Source organism: Entelurus aequoreus, linkage group LG08 (assembly GCF_033978785.1).
Source record: "Entelurus aequoreus isolate RoL-2023_Sb linkage group LG08, RoL_Eaeq_v1.1, whole genome shotgun sequence".
In the NCBI taxonomy this organism is placed as follows: Eukaryota; Metazoa; Chordata; class Actinopteri; order Syngnathiformes; family Syngnathidae; genus Entelurus; species Entelurus aequoreus.
In genome coordinates this window covers 40,206,714-40,227,991 of record NC_084738.1, presented here as the reverse complement: position 1 = coordinate 40,227,991, position 21,278 = coordinate 40,206,714, and the positions used below count along the sequence as shown (strand labels likewise).

Below are 21,278 nucleotides of genomic sequence, written 5' to 3'. Positions count from 1 at the left end.
TTTGATTAGCATCGCGATACATGGGTTACAATTAGGGATGTAACAGTAAACAGTATAATGACAAACCGCAGTAAAATTTTGGACGGTTAGCAATACCGTAAAATGTTTTCATTATTGAAAAACCGCCATTTATTAATGCATTTTAGGCGACATTGCTCACTTCCTGGAAACGCAGCAGCAGCCATGCCTCTGGAGATGGCGCTCTAGCGCTGTTTGAAATGGCGGGAAAACAACACACGGACCTCGCGCTTGAGATTTTACCCTCGTAGTAAACGGACAAAATCTGAAGTCTGGACATATTTTGGATTGGCAAAGCATGCTGAAGGTCAAATAATTGAGGATATTGATGGGCTCATCACCAGAAAATGCAGGAATAAAATGCCTGCGAAGGGAGGCAACACTTCAAACATGTTGAGCCAAATCCAGAACCAGTAGTCACAACTACACGTCGGGTGCAAGGTACGTCAACTTGTAGCTGAATGCATTATGGATGGTGTTTGAAAATGAACTTGTGAACAGGTGTTTGGTTTATCAAACGTTCTTATAGTTATATGTATGTGTTATATAAAGTTACTTGTTATCGGGCGCTATCGATGAGAGCAAGTAGTGTGTGCACAACATATACTGCAAAATGTACTTCTGTTTATGTGTTTTGTGACCGCTGCTACTTTACATTACTTTTAAAACTTAGTGTCAAAAACAAATCCTAGCAGAAACACTGCAACTTGTTTTGTTTTTACAACTGTAGCATTAGGGTTTGTGTGTCACTGTGTGTGCGTGTCAGTCAGATGATTATAATAATAATTAGCACCTAATAAGTATAATAATACATTTGCTTTTCCCTTATTTACAGAGTGGGCATGCACCCGGCAAGTTACAGTACATCATTTACCACTATCACACATACAATACCTAATGTCTTCCAGAAGCAGCTGCTTATGCTGCCTCGTCAAAAATGGCAGAAGACCTCACTGCAGTGCTGTCATATTTTATTGCCAGACTTTCAAATAGTTGAGAGGTGTTCTCACATACAGTATGTGTAAGACTAGATCTCTCATATATCAACACTATTGTTGTAGACTAGGACAAAAAGTGCAGTTACAGCTTATGGCCATCTTTCACATCTTTTACATTTATTTTTGTTATTTAGTTTCTGCCTTATTACTCTGTTAATATGCTTTCATATGCACATTTAATTTCTACTTGAGGTACATGTAACAGTTATCCACAATAATGTGGATATCCACAATTTTTAATGGTATTTGTTTTTTAAATAAAACTTAGTTAAAAGATTTCAGTGTAAGTACTTTTTAAACATTTTGAAAACATCTAAAAATACCGCGATATTAATGATAACCGTGATCATTTTGTTCACAATAACCGTGACAAGAAACTTTTATACTGTGACATCCCTAGTTACAATGCGATTCAAAAACTATTAATTTATTAAACAGAAAGATTTGATACGATTCAATTTAGTGTATTAACAGTTTGATACAATTTGATTTAGTGAATGAACAATTCATTAAGATTGGATACAGTGTACGAATAATTCAATTGTATGGTTAACATTTGGTGATGGACACGTTTTTTTTACACCATAAAAAAACAAAAACATTCCTTCCTGTGCATTTGCTCCTGCTCATGTTAGAGGATAAATACTTTGACCTTGGCACCAAGCGCTCAGACTAGATCTGTCCAAGTTAAGTCCTGCTCAGCATGAACTGATGAAAACCACTCAGATGAGAGGCCAAACGTCTTCTCAGACAACTGCTCAGTTGAATGCCATGAGAGCAACAATAACCTGATAAATGAGAACACCCATGGGCACATGCATCTTCAAATATAAAAAACACATTCCATAAATGTGACACGCTTCCAGTGTTTTCCTTTTTTTAAAACATATATATCTTCAAATATGTTTTATAAAGTAAAAAGTCAAACACATGTCAAATATGTATATCTTATCCACGAGTAAAGTCAGTGTCGTCACAGACGCTTACTGGTTCTAGTCAATGCCATGAGTGGGGGGCAGGACTTCTGGGACAAGGATGGGAAGAAACATGTGTTGTTGAGGTTAAAAGTCCATTGAATGGTGCCAGAGATAAGAGCGAGACAAGGAGATTAAGCCTTTGAAATAAAGAAAGACAAACTGGGAGCTATGAGCCTCCATTCCTTAGAATGTTACAATATTGACGGTCAGCACAGCACTGAGACGGTCCGTGGTGTTGACGTTATATATCTTGCGGGTAATTAGTTGACGGGCAGCCATGACTATCGCATTGCTTTGAAAATAAACTGTCAATTGAATGCTAGTCTCTCGCGATACTCTGTCAAATATCTACATCTATTCTTGTCTCCAGTAACACATGACTCTTTTCATGGACAAACCTGGCTCTCGTGTCGTTTTATGTCGTTTTAAAAACAAAAAGTGTCTATTGATTTCTAGTTTGGCGCGATAACCGGTCTATTTGTCTACACTTGATTAACCCAAGTTGAATATTATCGATTGAAGGGGCTGTAACTGATGTAGCTGAACTAGCCTTCTCTCGAACCGGATATCCGGTCGCATCATATATACTGTATATATATATATACATTAGGTCAGGAAAAAGCAGAGGCTATTTCATCCCTACAAGCCTGTTTCGCAGGTTTCCCTGCTCTTCAGGGGATTTTCTTCAGGGAAACCTGTGAAACAGGCTTGTAGGGATGACAGATATATATACATGTATATATATATATATATATATATATATATATATATATATATATATATATATATATATATATATATATATATATATATATATATATATATATATATATATATATATATATATATATACATTAGGTCAGGAAAAAGCAGAGGCTATTTCATCCCTACAAGCCTGTTTCGCAGGTTTCCCTGCTCTTCAGGGGCTTTTCTTCAGGGAAACCTGCAAAACAGGCTTGTAGAGATAAAATAGCCTCTGTGTTTTTTCCTGACCTAACGTATATTCCGCTCTACCCCGGTATTGAGCACTGTATAACGGATAAACCGCATATATATATATATATATATATATATATATATATATATATATATATATATATATATATATATATATATATATATGTGTATATATATGTATGCCTGAGTGCAGCTGGGATAGGCTACAGCCCCCAAGCGGAAAACAAATGGATGCATGTCATGTCTCATTTTGTGTGGACTGCTGATTTCTCATCTGCGTGACCATTTTACGCAGATGGATGAATAATCAATAAAAGAAACTTTGACCTTGATGATGTCCTTAACAACTCAACAACTAAATGCAATGACTAAAGTAAACACTTACCTCATCAAAGTTCCTCAGGTAGTATGTAACTATGTACGACAGAAGACTTTTCATGCTGTCCTGTATGGAAACAAAATAAACAAAATAGGTATTTATAAGAATATGTCTAGTTAAATACAAAAGTACGATCATTTTTGTCTCCCTAACGGTATGAATGTCCAAGATGAGTGGAATCTGTTGATGGTGGAATGGTCTGAATCTGTTGAGAAATGCGGGAGGTGTAGATGTTTGGAAAATTGTCCTTTCAATTCACATGGGAACATTGTCTTATAATGTGGAATTCCTAGAAATGTGGGAATTTAAAATAAAAAGGTAACTAAATATGTGCTTTTTTTTTATAGCACTTCTCACAGAAAATGCTCAAAAGTGCTTTATAGGGGCAGTAACTAACACCTCCGTTTTGGCAGCATTCAGCTGAAAAGTATTACTTACCATCCAGTCTTTAACTTCAGTCAGAAAATAGTTTAGTGTATTCATTTCATGATTTCATGTGTCCTATCAGGGTTAAGTGAGAAATATAACTGAAGGTCATCCGTGTACATATGGTATGAGATATCTTCAAAACTTCTAATGACATCCCTAAGTGGAAGAATGTATTGGGTAAAAAGGATAAAACCCAAAATTGAACCCTGGGGTACCCCGCGAGGGAAGGTGAGGGACTCCAACTTATGTGGGCCAACAGCCACAGAGAAAGATCTAAAGCAGGGGTGTCCAAAATGTTTGACTAAGCTAAAAAATTTTTGGCTAGGATGGATATGTATATATATATATATATATATATATATACAGTACAGACCAAAAGTTTGGACACACCTTCTTATTCAATGCGTTTTCTTTATTTTCATAACTATTTACAATGTAGATTGTCACTGAAGGCATCAAAACTATGAATGAACACATGTGGAGTTATGTACTTAACAAAAAAAGGTAAAATAACCGAAAACATGTTGTATATTCTAGTTTCTTCAAAATAGCCACTCTTTGCTCTGATTACTGCTTTGCACACTCTTGGCATTGTCTCGATGAGCTTCAAGACGTAGTCACCTGAAATGGTTTTCACTTCACAGGTGTCATAGTTTTGATGCTGTAGTAGAATTTCTGACCTTTGACCTATATTTCATGTCTGTCAAGAATGTATGCTCATTTAATTTCCCTTCTATTCTGTGTCCCCGGGTGTGGGACAAAAGTGAATGTTAAGTCGTGCCAACCTGTCTACAGAATGTTTTGATTGTTTAAGTATGATTAAGGAATCCAAGGATGTTGCAAAAACAAACATGACGCACGAGGAAAAACAATGACGCACAAGAGACAGATAAAACTGGCAGGAGACCGCGACTCGAGAGAGATTGCTTTTGGGAGTCCTCCGGAGGACGTTTGTGTGTCTGCATGGACAGCTCAATCTGACTTGATAATGGGTAAATAAACTTTTTGTACTAAATTCACTTTTGTTGCTGTTTAAGCTCTGGACAATCCACCACAATGCCTTCAGTGACAATCTACAAGGTAAATAGTCATGAAAATAAAGAAAACGCATTGAAATGAGAAGGTGTGTATATATATATATATATATATATATATATATATATATATATATATATATATATATATATATATATATATATATATATATATATATATATATATATATATATATGTACATATGTTCATGAGGCAAACATCTCTGCTCTGATGGGGTGCCGGGCGGAGTGCATGGTGAGGTCACAGCCTCAGCGGAGGTTGGGAGAGTAAATGCCCCATCATGGCGTGGAGGTCCGCTGGAGGGTTTCGCCTTGAGAGCCGCCGACTAAATGTTACGTCGAGAGGTAGAAGTTGCTGACACGAAAGGGGACCTCGGAGCAGACCCACCAAATCCACTAGCGGCGGATCGATGTGGTTCCAGACCCTGAGGCTGAGATTTTAGTATGTACGGTATGCATAATCTCGCATCATGTAGCTTGCGTAAGCGATGCCGTTCTGCTCCTCTCTCTGCGTACCCTCCGGCAGACCCTAACATGCACCTCCAAAAATCCTAGCTTCGCATCAGCGGCTACGTGAACTGCAGAGCTATGAAAGGTTAGCTTTTTTCTGAGGAGGGACCTTGAGCACATGAGAGCAGACATTGTGCTTAAAATGCACACAATGTATGAGTTAAAGCAACAGTGATTTAACATTTGCATGCTAACTGATATTGTGTATTTAATCTCCTGGTGCGCTCAGAAAATAGTTATTGAATGTGTCGTTTTTCAGCTTTTTGTAATTTTGTTGCATCCAGAAGAAGTCACACAAAGTACAACGCTCTTTCTAACTTTGATTGCCAATCTTGTGCTAATAACAGGTTCAATTCTGACACATATTCTTTCTCGTGCACTCACATTTTTTAATCTCTCACTTTCTCATTCTTCGTCAAACACCTTTCAGACACGGTATGTTTACGAAATGGAAGCTTAGTAACACATCAACAGAAACATTAACAGCTGCAGGTCATTATAGTAGTTATTTAACAGTTCGGTCCATTCTCAATTACATAGCTCTCTCTTTCCCATGTCCTGAACAGACGTCACTTCCTCTGTTTTTTGAGTGAAATGTCATTAACTCTAGTATCAACAAGGATGTTGCTGTTGTTAATACTCACTAAATAGTAAACGACACCAAATATCTAGTCAACGACAGATGTGGTTGCTCCTTTGGGAGACACTGTCATAGAGGGTAATTACAAGTCAGGAGTTATAATTGAATCAAGACGCCGCCTCAGGTGATGGAAGCTCCATGACACGAGAGTAAATTATATTTCAGCGTTTAGTGAAAGGGATGTTCAGCCAGTTCGAAACAGCCACTATCGTGCACAGTGATCAGGCCCACAATTTTGAGTCGAAGGTAGATAGTAGAACACACTTTACACACAATTTTATAGTTCACAGAGTATTAATATGTTACATCCACTATGGACTGGACTTTCACAATATTATGTCAGACCCACTCGACATCCATTACTTTCGGTCTCCCCTAGAGGGGGGGTGGGAGGGGTTTACCCTCCTCTACAAGGTTTCTCATAGTCATTCACATCGACGTCCCACTGGTGTGAGTTTTTCCTTGCCCTTATGTGGGCTCTGTACCGCGGATGTCGTTGTGGCTTGTGCAGCCCTTTGAGACATTTGTGATTTAGGGCTATATAAATAAACATTGATTGATTGATTGATTGATACTTGGATTCTATTAGATCAGGCTCAAAGTGTTTACAAAGTATAAAATGAATATCAATATACATCTTGAACCTTATTGAAAATGAGATAATCTTATTCATCTAATTATGTGAATCACAACCTAACTATTAATTCATGAATACTTTAAACAAAAAATGTGTGTTACAGATTGAAGAAAAAGGAAGTGAACAAACAAATGTGTAAAACATTGCTATGAAATGGAAAAGGGGTAGGATTTAATAACCTCTGCTTCTTCCTACTTATTTTCAAAGATGTTGTGATGTGAAATTGGAAATACCATATAAATATAATACCATATTATAACTGTATAAAAGTTTGAAATAAATAAAAAACATAACCATAACTTGTGTAAAACAGATTTACATATAACCATGGTCTGTTTTGCAAGATGCTGTATTGTGTTGTTGTAATTGTACAGTCATGTGCAGGAGTTACGTGAGCTCAAGCCCCAGAGGTTTTCTGTAAAGCCTTGAATCCTAATTTTACTTTTAAGGGGCGGGGGGACACTTCTCTGAAGTGATGTGTAGTAACAGAGTCCAACAGAGAGGCAGCAGCTATGTAAAGTCGCATGTTTTTACAGCCTACCTGAGCTTCTCCTGAAGAAGAAGCTGAGTGGCACGCACAGCCGCTTGCATGTGAAGACTGTAAACATTGATATTAGGAAGTTCTTTCAACAAAAAGTACCGCGACAGATTGACAACACCATGTGTGATGAAACCAGAGATGATTCAGGTTTGTGAATATTATTTGAAGTGTTCGAAGTTACCCTCCCTGTTTGCTAAATGTTAGCTTACTATCAGTAAAGTAATGGTTCAGAGAAAGTGAATGATAGCAAGATAACGTACACAAAAATCCAAAAAATCTTGAAGACAAAAATGTTAGTTCTTTAAAAAACCTGAATTACACTTATAGATGTGTAAGTGTAATCCAGTGCTTTTTGTCTTTTTGTCATTTTGAAAAAAGCAGCATTTTATTTGTATTTGCTATTTTTTTAATACATTCTTATACAAGCCTAAATCTGCCCCGAGTCATGTGTCTTGTACTCGGTGTACCCGACTCTCACCTAAGATCATCTGGTACAAGGCTCCACTTGGACAAGACCAATGCCATGGTTTGACAAACCTTTTAAGAACTAACATTACTATTTTGACTGATAATAACCATCTTGTGGGCCTCATCTTGCAAAGCTGGAAAAAAAAATCAGATTGTGCTGTACAAACTAGGCCTATGCTTTATGTGTATATAAAATGTGTTTGTCTTTACTCACGCTGCTTTTGACATCTTTGAGTTTGGGAAGAATGTCCAGGGTGAAACCATCAGCTTGGCCTCTTGTGCGATTTCCTCCGTTCATGAAGTTTCCAAAAGCCAGGACTAGACCTAGGACCTGTTTCACCTTTTTACTCTCCTGCAACACCTTGACAAGAGGCACAGTATTTGTTAAAGGAACAGAAAAGTTCTGGCATGCATATTTCATTGGTTAGATTGAAATATGAAATGGTCGTCTCTTACTATCGTTAAAAACATGTTTGGGTTTTAAAAGTTTGAATCTGTCAATAAATGTCCCCAACTACTTTGGAAATCCATTTTGACCGTTCTTCTTACCTACACACATTGATCTACATTGTCAACAGTGACAATTTTGCACTGATTGCTGGACCTGAACAATAAAGCAACAAAAACAAACAAACACAGAACTTGCTGGCGAGGACTGCATACTGAAAAAACAACAACAACAAAAACCAAGATCAGGGCAACTTGGACTAGAAAATGTTTTAATCAAGCTGAGTACTTACAAAGTAGAAGGGCAATGGGAGGCCTTATATACTGTATGTATTTCTTTGACAGGACAAATATTTTTGGGGAAGTGATGAAACAACAGACATATAATGATTTTTAGACATGCAATTTTTTAGATATTGATTATGACTGATTGTGGATGGGACATACTTCCTTCCTTTTTTTCCACCTACCGCATGTTGTGACCTGACTGTGAAATCTGTTCATTAATGGGATATATTTGGATGGACATATTCATCACCACCTTGAAAAAAATGGATAACAATCGAAACTAATGACTGACACTGATGATAGTTAGAGATGTCCGATAATGGCTTTTTTGCCGATATCCGATATTCCGATATTGTCCAACTCTTAATTACAGATTCCGATATCAACCGATACCAATATATACAGTCGTGGAATTAACACATTATTATGCCTAATTTTGTTGTGATGCCCCGCTGGATGCATTAAACAATGTAACAAGGTTTTCCAAAATCAATCAACTCAAGTTATGGAAAAAAATGCCAACATGGCACTGCCATTTTTATTATTGAAGTCACAATGTGCATTATTTTTTTTAACATGCCTCAAAACAGCAGCTAGGAATTTGGGACATGCTCTCTCTGAGAGAGCATGAGGAGGTTGAGGTGGGTGAGGTTGGGGGGGAGGGGCGGGGTTGAGGTGGGGTGGGGGGAGGGGGTAGGGATGGTGTATATTGTAGCGTCCCGGAAGAGTTAGTGCTGCAAGGGGTTCTGGGTATTTGTTCTGTTGTGTTTATGTTGTGTTACGGTGCGGATGTTCTCCCGAAATGTGTTTGTCATTCTTGTTTGGTGTGGGTTCACAGTGTGGCGCATATTTGTAACAGTGTTAAAGTTGTTTATACGGTCACCCTCAGTGTGACTTGTATGGCTGTTGACCAAGTATGTTTTGCATTCACTTGTGTGTGTGAAAAGCCGTAAATATTATGTGATTGGGCCGGCACGCAAAGGCAGTGCCTTTAAGGTTTATTGTCGCTCTGTACTTCTCCCTACGACTGTGTACCACTCTGTACAGCGGCGTTTTAAAAAGTCATACATTTTACTTTTTGAAACAGATACCGATAATTTCCGATATTACATTTTAAAGCATTTATCAGCCGATAATATCGGACTGCCGATATTATCGGCTGATAAATGCTCTAATGATAATCCCTCCATCCATTTTCTACCGCTTGTCCCTTACGGGGTCGCGGGGGGTGCTGGAGCCTATATCATATATGAATTTGAAAATAGTGATGATGAAAGAAGACTTCAACTGCATTTTGCCAGAGAGCAGATGAAATAGTCAGCCTGGTGATGGCCCACGGTGCTGAGTGGGCCACCGTAGCCGGACTACCTCTACTCCTCCTCAAGCTCCCTACCACCTATCCCTTGCGTCTGTGGGCCACTCTGGAGACGTCTGGCATCCGCCCCTTGAGGAGGAGCCTACGGGAAGCTGTGCTATTTCCTGCGGTGGTGGCAACACTTCTTCTTGTTCCGGTGAGGTCGTCTACGATGCTGTACGCGTGCCCGCCTGCTGTGGTGACATCATTAGAAGTGCCGCTGCCGGCGCTCTGTCCTGCTCTGGTGAAGTTGTTCATAATGCCGCCATCGCGCCTCCCTGCTGTGGCGACATCGTCCGAGATGCAGCTGCCAGAGGTACTTCCCACTCCAATGACTAGATCCGTGTTGCTGCTGCTGGTGCTCCTCTCATAGCGAAAGGGACCCGCTGGCCTACCTCCACATCGGCAACGCGCGCACCCCGCGTGAGCGCCTCAATAAGTGCGTAAAATCATGCCATTATGCCCGCATCTCCCTCGCCAGCTGTGGCGACGTTCCTCTCGCCATCGGCACTTGACTCTTCCTCGCTGGCTTTGGGGACAAATGGCTGTTGTTCCACCAGGTCCTCCCGCCACACTCCCTTGATTACGGACTTGCGTATTTTCCTTTTCTTCCATTTTTACGTCTTGAATCCGATTTGTTTGAGGAGGAGTTCTGTCATACTCTTGTGACTGTTTTGGACTTGTGTTTTTTTGTTTTGTTTTGTAGTTTTTAAAGGGACGCTGCACTTCTTTTTGGAATTTTGCCTATTTCTCACGATCATTGTACTAAAGGTTTTTTTTTTCAGTGTTAACATGTAAAAATCGGCTCATTCTTGGTGGCTAGCAATGCAGCTAATGGGAGCAATACATTCTACCTCTAAATCACTTTAAAAATGACATGTCAACAATATTTCATTTATATTCAGTAACTTGTATAATAATCAAGCTGTAGCGACATTGTTATTGTAAGAGCGAACACTGAGAAACAATTTTTGTAGCTTAGTAACACATCGGTATTAGCCGTAAAAGCTAACTCTGGCAAGAGATAAGCTAGCTTCTACGTCAGCACAAAACGCGTTTCAGTTTGTAATGCACAACACAGCGTATGTACTGTAGTTTTAATAACACGCATGACGTGCTGCGTGTATCATGTACAATATTAAAGTGTGACTCACTCGATGAACAGTTGTGTGTTTGGTCCAGCTGGCAGGGGACATTTTCTTCCGTTTTTTTTGGGTAAGCACTCCATTTGTGTTGAAAGAGCTTGGCTCCAAGTTCCACATTTTCACAGTCAATTCACGCCGGCCTCACTCATTCAGCTTCTGTCAACTCCAACGTTTCACCCTTCCTTGGTTTATGCTTCTAGAAGCAGGAGTTCATCCTCAGCACATTCAGTTTCAAAAAAAAAAAGTTGTGAACCCTCATTTGTCCACAAAGAGTTGTCTTCATTGTCTAGTACCGAGTTTGCCATGATTTGAAAACACACTGGCTTATACAAAAGAAAAAATGCAAACATGCCAGATTATTTTGAAAGTGAAATATCCAGAAAAAAAGATACCAAGGTAGTGTGCTCATGCCACCTGCAGAAATAAACAGATTAAGGGCAACGGACTGACTTTCCATGGTTTAAGCGCTTCTGACCACACATGTGAGCTACAAGAAAGGCTGACACAGCTCTAACAACACCAACAACCATGACCACAACAAGAAGTTGTCAACGGACCATTACAGCATTACCAGAGGTAGAACCGCACTTAAAAGTATTAATAGGAACTCTACAAAACTATGTAAATGAGGTATAAAGTAGTGTCAAAGCGCTTTGAGTTCCTTAAAAAGGTAGAAAAGCGCTATACAAGTACAGCCCATTTACCATTTACCATTTACAAGGCAATGTCAACAATCTCCACGAACATGAACGGTGTACAAAAAGATGTCTCAAATCTCCAAGAACAGATTATCAGAGAGAGAGTAGATATTCGTAATGATATGATGGAATTAACAAAGTTCAGAGAAGAAATTAAGATTCTCAGTGAAGACAACACAGCATTAATAATAATAATACCTGGGATTTATATAGCGCTTTTCTAAGTACTCAAATTCGCTTTACATGTTAAAAACCCATGTAATTAAAACAGGAGGTGGAGAAGCTGAAAGAGGAGAATGCCAAGCAGCAAGACAACAACCATTGGGACATTAGCAGTGTTGTGGAGAACATTCAAGTGGAGATAGAAGCATTGTGGCAACAGGTGCTACTAGATAACACTGAATTTAAGAATTTAAGGGCGGAAATGGCTGCATTAAGACAACAGCTCAATACCAGTCAACAAAATATCACCAATCTGGGGAATATCTGTGTTTTGGAAAACATCAAAGTGGAAATGGATCAGTTTACTTGACAGAATGACATCATCATTGCAGGAATATGCATTAATCCTCGATCCTATGCAAGAGCAGTTGACAATAGACCAGATGACATAGATGCTGCTTCAACAGAGCAACAAGTGGTCAACTTTCTGCAATCAAAGGGATTTCATTTCAATATGAACTCCATTGACTCATACTTCTTACTGAACAGAAGAGGCAACAACACCACCCCAGTCACCATCGTGAACCTTGCCAAAAGGAAATCCAAAATGGCATTGCTGACACAGGGAAAAAAGCTGAAGGGTACACATGTGTACATGAATGAGCACCTCACTAAATGCCATGCTGAAATCGCCAAGAAAGCATGCGACTTGAGGAAACTTCAGGGAGCTTGGACTTGGACCTGACCTGTGCCATGCATTTAATAATCTGACAAAAGACTTTAGTGTTGCTGTTGAAATGCTTATGCATTTACAGCAATGATTCACTTCCCATGGATCTGTTTTGCAGAATGACTTAACACTTGAGTTTCAGTCGTATGTACTTTGCTTAGAGAGAAAGAGTCACTCACCTGACATACCCGCTGCAATATATCCAGTTTCTTCATTATGGATGACGTGCACTCACAAAAGCTCGACTGGAAAAGAATACAAAAAACTCGTCCGGAAAAGTTGGCAATCAAAGAGAGCTGGTAAAGAAACCTGTAACATAAAATATACACATTGTCACCTTTTCACAGACACAAGACTTTCTGTATGGTTGTCCTTATTAGTAATGAAGTACAGTTTGTACAATGCAGGACTGTACGCTTAGCTTTTTCACTAGGAGCACAGGTGCCCCTGAACAAATAAAAAAATAGGAGCATAGAAAAAATGTATGAGCAATATAGAATGTTTTTAAATAACACAATTGTATTATTAACAGTGAAACAACATACACAGCATTGAAAGAGTAACTTGTGCCAAAAACCAAAGTCAAGTAGGGGCTGGCAGCTATAGCAACGATTAACACAATTATTCATATAAAACACTAACGGAAAACACAGGAAATAGCACAGGAAATGAGGACCATGAGCCGCTGCCTCTGTGCACAACCTGAGGATACTTCATTTAAGAATTGCAAGTTGAATAATACTTGTTTTCAGGATAAATGATTGATTTCTATCTTAAAAGTCTTGATATAGAAATCTTTATTTAAGATGTCTTGTCAAGTAAAATTAACTAGCTGCGTGAATAGATCATTTCACTAATTTTTGTATTCTAGTCTTTTTATCAACTACTTATTGCAGTGTAGGCACATATGCGAGTGAAATGCTCACACTGTACAGCCCTGCCATGGCATCAACTCACTGTTCAGGTTTGTCCAGAGGTTTAGCATTCTGCTTGTCTTTTGTGGATTTCATATGCTTCTCAATCTTGTCCAGCTCCTCTGGCAGAGCCCTCTGTAGAGTACAAATGTAGCTACAGTGACTGACAAACTTTAGTCCAAAAAATCAAAATACAACACAATTCTGCAAGAATGGAAAAAATTGGCAATAGAAAAAATGTGAAGTTTTTATATACAGTAACTAAAATATTCTGACTGAAATCTGCCGTCAATTTGAACCAAATTGCTCTGTTTAATATTTTGTTAACAATAGTAACATATTGTAATTAGGATTATTTATCAACATCAAATACTATATATTTATTAACTTTTTCATTCATTTTGTTCTGCCTAAGAACAAGATAGGTAGACTTTTTATTTGTGTTGAGCCATTGGTTATATGATAAGTGTATGGTATTAGGCAATGTAACAGATAAAAAAAGGTTTGTGCATTTACTTACATTTTCATACAGTGCCTGCAGGGTCTCCAGGTCAACTATTGTGTTGTCCAAATTCAAGATGGCTACAGGAAAAGAAAAATGCAAGAAAATGGGTGAGGAGACAAGATGAGTACCATATTTTTCTGACTATAAGGCACACTTAAAATCTGTCTATGGATGTTCTCATTCATCCAGGTCATTGTAATCTCCGGGCATTCAATCGATCGCAACTGGACTGTTTGGTTTGTCTTAGACTTCATCAGATCATGCTCAAAGACTTTAGATTGATCATATCTACTCTTAGACTTATAGTATATTGGTCAGATCTAGTCTAGCGGCTGGTGCCAAAACCCAAATATGTGTACTCCAAAACCAGGAGGGTGTGCCTGAACAAGGATGGTTTTGCCTTATCGTAGTGAGAAAAACAACTGCTTAAATGCAAACAAACAATCCTACTGTCAAAGCCAACAACAGTTGTTGTTTTTAACTCCTGTTATTTGTTAGAGGCTAAATTGCAGAGTCTCTTGGAAATGGTTGAAAGTACAGTGTTGTATGTGGGTTTTTTTTTCAACCTTGACATAGATGGCTTCCCTCACTCCTCTTTCGTACCATCTGTCCTCCCTGTCCAGTATCTGTACATTTGCATGTTCAAAGGAGTGCTGTTTCTCCCTGAGACAGCTGAGTCTTGGTCTGATGAGTTTGTTCGTCTATGCTGTCCCATGCATCGGCATTGTGGTTGTTTTGTTTCCCCGATATATGAATCAGTGCACTCATCATTACACTGGTAAGCATGCACCAGATTGATTTTTGTGGGTGTGGGGTGACCACTAAGCCGACACATGGCACAACATAGATGGGCAAACTCTGAATTCTGGTTGTGCTTACTGACCTCAAAGCTATTTTATTTGGTACATGGTGTAGTGATAAGTATGACTAGTAGATGGCAGTCTCCCATATGAGATGCGTGTGGGCTGCAATTTGACGCCTGTTCAAAAAATGACGCAAGCAAGTACCCGTGAGCAAGCAACACCAAAGCTTTGACGTTTCATGAACAATACAGAACATTACACAGGGCGCTCAAAAATGTGTCAAAATGTTTTAGTAAGACTTTGGTAAGCTACGAAGTTACAGCGACTACTGTATTCAATATACAGTTATTATGATGGGTTGTGTAAAAGGAAGCCAAAATGGCACCTATTAGGAGACATTATCTAGCGTTTTGTTTTGCAATTTCTTACAAAACCAGCTTTTCTTATGTATTGGTACCGGCTGATGTGTATTTGGGATCTGTGAAAGTCCTGAAAATTTGCGAGCATCCGCCTGAACTTTGGAACTACTTTTAAATCTTCTTTAAAAACTCACTTATATGCACTGGCGTTTAACACAAGCGGAGCTGGACATATCCATAGACATTTTTATCTTTTTATTTTTATCCATTTTAAACTGTGTTTTATAGAAGTGTTTTGTATTTATCGTGATTTTGATGATTTTTTATATTTTACTTTTTTTTTCACACAATTTTTATGAATTTTTATATAGAATGTTTTGTGCTTATTTTGATTTTGATTATTATTTTTTAATATTTTACCTTTCTGTTTTAATTTGTACAGCACTTTGTGGCAGTAGTCTCTTTTAGAAATGTGCTATAGAAATAATTCTACCTTGACCTTTGACCATTGTAGTTTGCGCAGGGGTGAATAAGCTCCTACTTCTTTTCTATCCTCTTGCTGTGGGGTATTCATCCTTCGCTGTTGCCATTTTTAATATAAAGTAGCGTACAGTTTTTACTTATATCGCTCAGCGCTAAAGAATACAGGTACAACAACAATGACGGGGAGAAGACACTGTCAAAGTGCCATCCATCCATTTTCTACCGCTTGTGCCGTTCGAGGTGGCGGGGGTGCTGGAGCCTATCTCAGCTTCATTCAGGCGGAAGGCGGGGTACACCCTGGACAAGTCGAGGCACGTAAATAAGACCGCCCACAAAACGGACCATTCTGAAGATATGCTCAGAAAGCGGCTTGAAGATGGTCTATAAAACATAATCTATGCAACATTTTGACCAAACAACCATCATTACTTGTTATGTAGACCACAAGGAAGGGCCATGCGGTAGACAGCGTGTGCAAAAATAAAATTGCGTGTACCATGAGTGTGTGTGTTGCGTGTGATCTACTAAGACTACGTGTACAAATGAAAAGTGACTGCCTTCTTTAAATGACAATTTTGCGTGCATACAGGGTTTTTACCAAAGGGACACATGATCCTTTTCTTCTAGACAACAAAAAACATGCACTCACACTTAATTCTGTGTGCTAGGCAGTGTATCACATCACCAGCACATTTGTGCGTATAAAATGACTCAAATGCTACAAAATGTGCACAATGAACGACACCTAAGAGCTATATTATAATAATAAGATTTCCTAAATTTAAAAAAAACAAACAACATAAAAAAAAAAGAAAAATGCGAGCATACACCATAACACATCAATTACATGTGTTTTAATTAGCCCCACAAGGCATCTAGCAGCTATAAAATTATAAAAGGAAATTGCAGAATAGACGATACATTTAATATTTTTTCTTTCTGACCAACCAAAAATGTTGAGACACACACGTAGGACAGAGGATTCTCGTCTGTCCGTCATCTCTCTGTGTAGCGCATGCACTGATCCTGTGGAACTGTCAGTTTCTATGTCCTTCTGACACGTGCCAAAAAAATGTCAAAATAGTGCTCGCAAAACATTGATGAGTGTTACTAAATCACGTTGCCCGTGCAAAATAACTATATTTGAATTTTCTCCTCCCAGTCTTGTGGGCTTTTTAATGATCAGCATATATTTAGCATAATAGGGAAGACAGAGACACAAAATGGATTGCACACATTACTCTGCTTATTTAACAGACGCAATCTACTTTGCACACGTTTAGTAGATCAGCTTTGCTTGTGCTATCAGGTGTACACGTGTTTTAGTACACGCAGACCTTTAGTAAATCAGGCCGGAAGTGTTTTAATGTAGAAACAAATTATTATAATACGCGCCTTATAATTCAGAGTGCCTTTTGTACGAAAATAGGCTCATCGGCAGTGTATTTTATAATCTAGTGTGCCCTATGGTCTGAAAAATATGGTAGGTTGTAAGCATGCACCCCAAAGAGAAGAAACACAAACGATTTATTATGTTATTATGTAGTGTCAAAATGTAAGTCAAACAGCCACCATGTTGGATATCTTTCATATCAAGGTGTAGTGAAGACATCAGGATTCCCACAGCCTGAGATCGTTTGTTGCTTAGAAGCTTTACAACCTAAAAAAAATAAAAACAGTGGATTAGAGCAGTGTTTTTCAACACCTAGTGTGCCGCGAGATACAGTCTGGTGTTATCTAATTTCACCTATTTGGGTTAAAAATATTATTTGCAAACCAGTAATTATAGTCTGCAAATTATGTGTTATTGTTGAGTGGCCGGTGCTGTCTACAGCTCGGCAGAGTAACCGTGTAATACTCTTCCATATCAGTAGGTGGTAGCCGGTAGCTAATTGCTTTGTAAATGTCGGAAACAGCGGGAGGCAGCATGCAGGTAAAAAGGTGTCTAATGCTTTAACCAAAAATAAACCAAAGGTGAGTGCCCCTAAGAAAAGGCATTGAAGCTTTGGGAAGGCTATGCAGAATGAAACTAAAACTAAACTGGCTACAAAGTAAACAAAAAGAGAATGCTGGACGACAGCAAAGACTTACTGTGGAGCAAAGACGGTGTCCACAATGTACATCCGAACATGACATGACAATCAACAATGTCCCCACAATGAAGGATGAAAACAACTGAAATAATCTTGATTGCTAAAACAAAGTAGATGCGGGAAATATCGCTCAAAGGAAGACATGAAACTGCTACAGGACAATACCAAAAAAAGAGAAAAAGCCACCAAAATAGAAGCGCAAGACATGAACTAAAACACTACACAGGAAAACAGCAAAAAACTCAAAATAAGTCACGGCACGATGTGACAGGTCTTGAGAATACACCTACTTTGAGACAAGAGCCATAGTGATGCATGGTTGTTTAAAGTTTCCAAATACACAGGGCAAGATGTTGAAATCCAGAGTGCCACCTCCTATCTCCCGTGTTGAAGACTTAAAGACACTGACTTATTATCTGTGCTGCTGCAGGCTGGGCAGACGCATCATTAGGGTTTTCAAGTGGGCTCCTACTCTCATGGACGTTTCGCTGACTGGGCCCACGACGCCTCAAGTAGGTTCAGCGGTGCATTCTGGCATCCCAGAAGCACCCCCCACTGCATCTGACCAGCCTCAGCATGAGTAATAATTTATTTTTGGTGACCAGTTGGGGTCTTTCCTTTAGCCAAAGCCACTGGCTGCTCTGCTCTGCCACCCGCAATGTTTCCTTTATGGCCTGACGTAGAGCTTGACCGCCAACTCCCAGGTCCCTCATCAGCCTTATTGTTGATGTTGCCACAAAGCCCCGACATCCAACTTCTACAGGACAGACTTGTGTTCTCCAGCCTCCCCGTTCAGCCTCTGCAGCGAGCTCTGCATACCAGAGCTTTTTCCGCTCAAAAGCTTCCTCCGCCATATCCTCCCAAGTGACTGTGAGTTCAACGAAGTACACAAAGTGCTGGGAGTTGCACCACAGGACTAGGTCAGGCCGCAAGTTAGTAATTGCTATCTCTGGTGGAACGATGAGTTTCTTATACACGTCCACCAGCGTCTGCCAGTTCCGGGCTACCTCCAGCTGTCCCAACCTGGGCCTTGATGGTGTCTTTCGTTGCCTTTGTTCCCCCTCTCTAACAAAGGCAACTGGCATATTCAGGTTGGGTGTCCTGGGTGGCAATGAGTTGTTGGTTGTTCTCCTGCTTTCCAGGGTTGCTGCCAAGCATTTGAGTACTTTGTTGTGTCTCCAGGTGTATCGTCCTTGGGAGAGGCTCACTTTACACCCTGTGAGAATGTGTCTGAGTGTAGCTGGTGTTGAGCACAGGGGGCATGATGGATCTTCACCCAGCCATTGGTTGAGGTTTTTGGGGGTGGGAAGGACATCATAGGTTGCTCGAAGTAGGAAACTTACCCTACTCGATTCCATCTCCCATATGTCCCTCCAGCTGATCTTCCGTTTTTCCACCCCTTCCCACCTTGTTCATTGGCCCTGCTTAGCTTGCGCCACAGCCTTGGCATATCTATTCGACTCTTCCTGTCGACGGACCTCGGCCACGAGCAGCTTGCGCCGCTCAGCAGAGGATGCCTTGTTCCAGGAAGGTCATGTATCTCCAAGTCCCAATCCGGCTTTTCCATGCTGGACTTGGCCCACGATGTCAGCGTGGTGAAGAGCAGATTTTGCCTGTTGTACTGCGTTCTTAGCTGACCACTTCTTCCCTGCTGTCAGATTTGGGGCAGCAGCTCGGACCACAGTATGCTTCGACTCTGTTAGGGTCATCTGGAGCCTCACTTTGGAGCATTTCAATCCATCAATCAATCAATGTTTATTTATATAGCCCTAAATCATTTGAACTCCTCTGTCAGGCTAGAGAGAGGCAGTACGAGTAATCCATGACCATACACGCCGATGCTGCTCAGGCATCGAGGGACATCTAGCCACTTTCTAACGTAAGAGCTGATTGTTCTTTCCATTTTCTCCACTCTGGTGAGGGAGATACCATATATAGTTAGTGGCCACATGAGGCGGGGTAGTAACCCGAACTGGAGGCACCAGATTTTAAGCTTGCAAGGCAGCATAGATCTGTTAATGTTCTTCAGACCTTTGGTGACTTCTTGCTTTAGCTTGTCTGCTTGCTCAGTGTCCTTCAGATTTGAGTCATACCACCTTCCCAGGCTCTTAATTGGCTTCTCTGACACAGTTGGAATGGATTCTTCACCAATGAGAAACCTTTGTTCTGTCAGTTAGCTTCTGATGATGGAGATGCTTCTTGATTTTGAGGCCTTGAATTTCATTCTGGCCCCAGTGATGTTTTCATGAAGCTTCCCTAGTAGGCGCCTGGTGCAGGGTGCTGTAGTTGTTATGGTTGTCATGTCATCCATATAGGCCCTGAGAGGAGGTAGGCGAATTCCGGAACTCAGCTGTTCGCCACCCACTACCCACTCGGATGCTCGCATAATGACTTCCATTGCCATGATGAAGGCCAACGGGGAGATGGTACACCCTGCCATTATTCCAACCTCCATATGGTGCCAAGTGGTGGTGAAGTCTGGCGTGGTAAAACAGAGCTGCAGATCTTCAAAGTATGCTTTGACAAGGTTGGTGATGGTCTCTGGTATCCTGAAGAAGTCGAAGGATGCCCAAAGGAAACTGTGTGAGACAGAACCAAATGCATTGGCAAGGTCTAGGAAGATGATGTGAATATCTCTCCTCTCTTTCTTCGCAGCCTGGATTTGATGCCAGATTATGCTGGTGTGACCGAGGCATCCGGAGAACCCTGGGATTCCTGCTTTTTGGACTGAGGTATCCACAAATCTGTTCTTGTCCTGGTAGTAGGTCATCCTCTGGGCAACTACGCTGAAGAAAATCTTACCCTCGACATTGAGGAGGCTGATGGGGCGGAACTGGCTGATATCTGTAGATTCCTTCTCCTTGGGAATCCAGACTCCTCCGGCCCTACGCCATGCTTTGGGTATGATTCCCTTCTCCCAAGCCACCCTCATTAGCCGCCACAGGAAGCGAAGTACATCAGGTACACTCTTGTAGAGTCGATACGTAATTCCATTTGGCCCTGGGGCTGATGATGCTCTCGCCCGCTTTACTGCTTTCTCCACTTCACTCCACTTTGGGGGGCTAATGTCCATCTGGTGTTGTGGTTGTTCAATTGGTAGGATGTCCGATGGAGTAGCTGTCTGCACGTTCTTCTCGTCATCCACACAAATTTCTTCCAGATGTTTCTCCAGCTCCTGCTTAGAGGTTTTTAGGTTTCCCCCCTTTTCTTCAGTGAAAAGGGATTTCACAAATTTAAAGGGGTCCTTGAAAAAACTTGATCTTGCAGTTTTCTCAGGTTTTCTGCTCGTCTCAGGGTTGTTAACCGGCTTTTGATGTTTCCCTAGAGATTGTTAATGCCTTCTTTCTCACTGTCTGAAGCCTTCCTCCACTTATTCTTAAAGTGTCTTCTCTCCCGAATCAGGCATTCTATCTCCTGCTGCCGTCTGGACTTGCTTTGTGGTGCTACTACCTTTGCCGTTTTGACTCTTGCTCCATATCGTTCTCCCCCATAGTTGTAGATGATGTCTCCCATCTAGTCAAGCTTTCTTTCGACTGTTCCCTTTAGTCCATGTAGGATGCTGATTAGGTCTGACTTTATGATTGCCCATTCTTTCTGTTTCGGAAAGAAGGGTTTCTCCCGCTGATCTTCTTTTCCATTGCAGGTTTCCTTGGCTGGATGGGCTCTGCACCTTCCTGTGCATCTGTCA

The 21,278-nt window shown here is 40.3% G+C and overlaps 1 protein-coding gene across 2 annotated transcripts in view; it reads right to left on the bottom strand.

Annotated features, from left to right (window-relative positions):
- The window catches only part of LOC133655874 (formin-2-like), an 82,744-nt gene that overhangs the window by 9,166 nt on the left and 52,300 nt on the right, over positions 1-21,278 (bottom strand). For both annotated transcript variants that reach the window (XM_062056470.1, XM_062056471.1), the window contains exons 8-13: positions 17,070-17,157; positions 13,868-13,929; positions 13,391-13,482; positions 12,613-12,742; positions 7,824-7,970; positions 3,336-3,395 (exon numbers count right to left, since the gene is read on the bottom strand). In XM_062056470.1, coding sequence (XP_061912454.1) covers positions 3,336-3,395; positions 7,824-7,970; positions 12,613-12,742; positions 13,391-13,482; positions 13,868-13,929; positions 17,070-17,157 — 579 coding nt within the window. The remainder of the gene's footprint in view (positions 1-3,335; positions 3,396-7,823; positions 7,971-12,612; positions 12,743-13,390; positions 13,483-13,867; positions 13,930-17,069; positions 17,158-21,278) is intronic.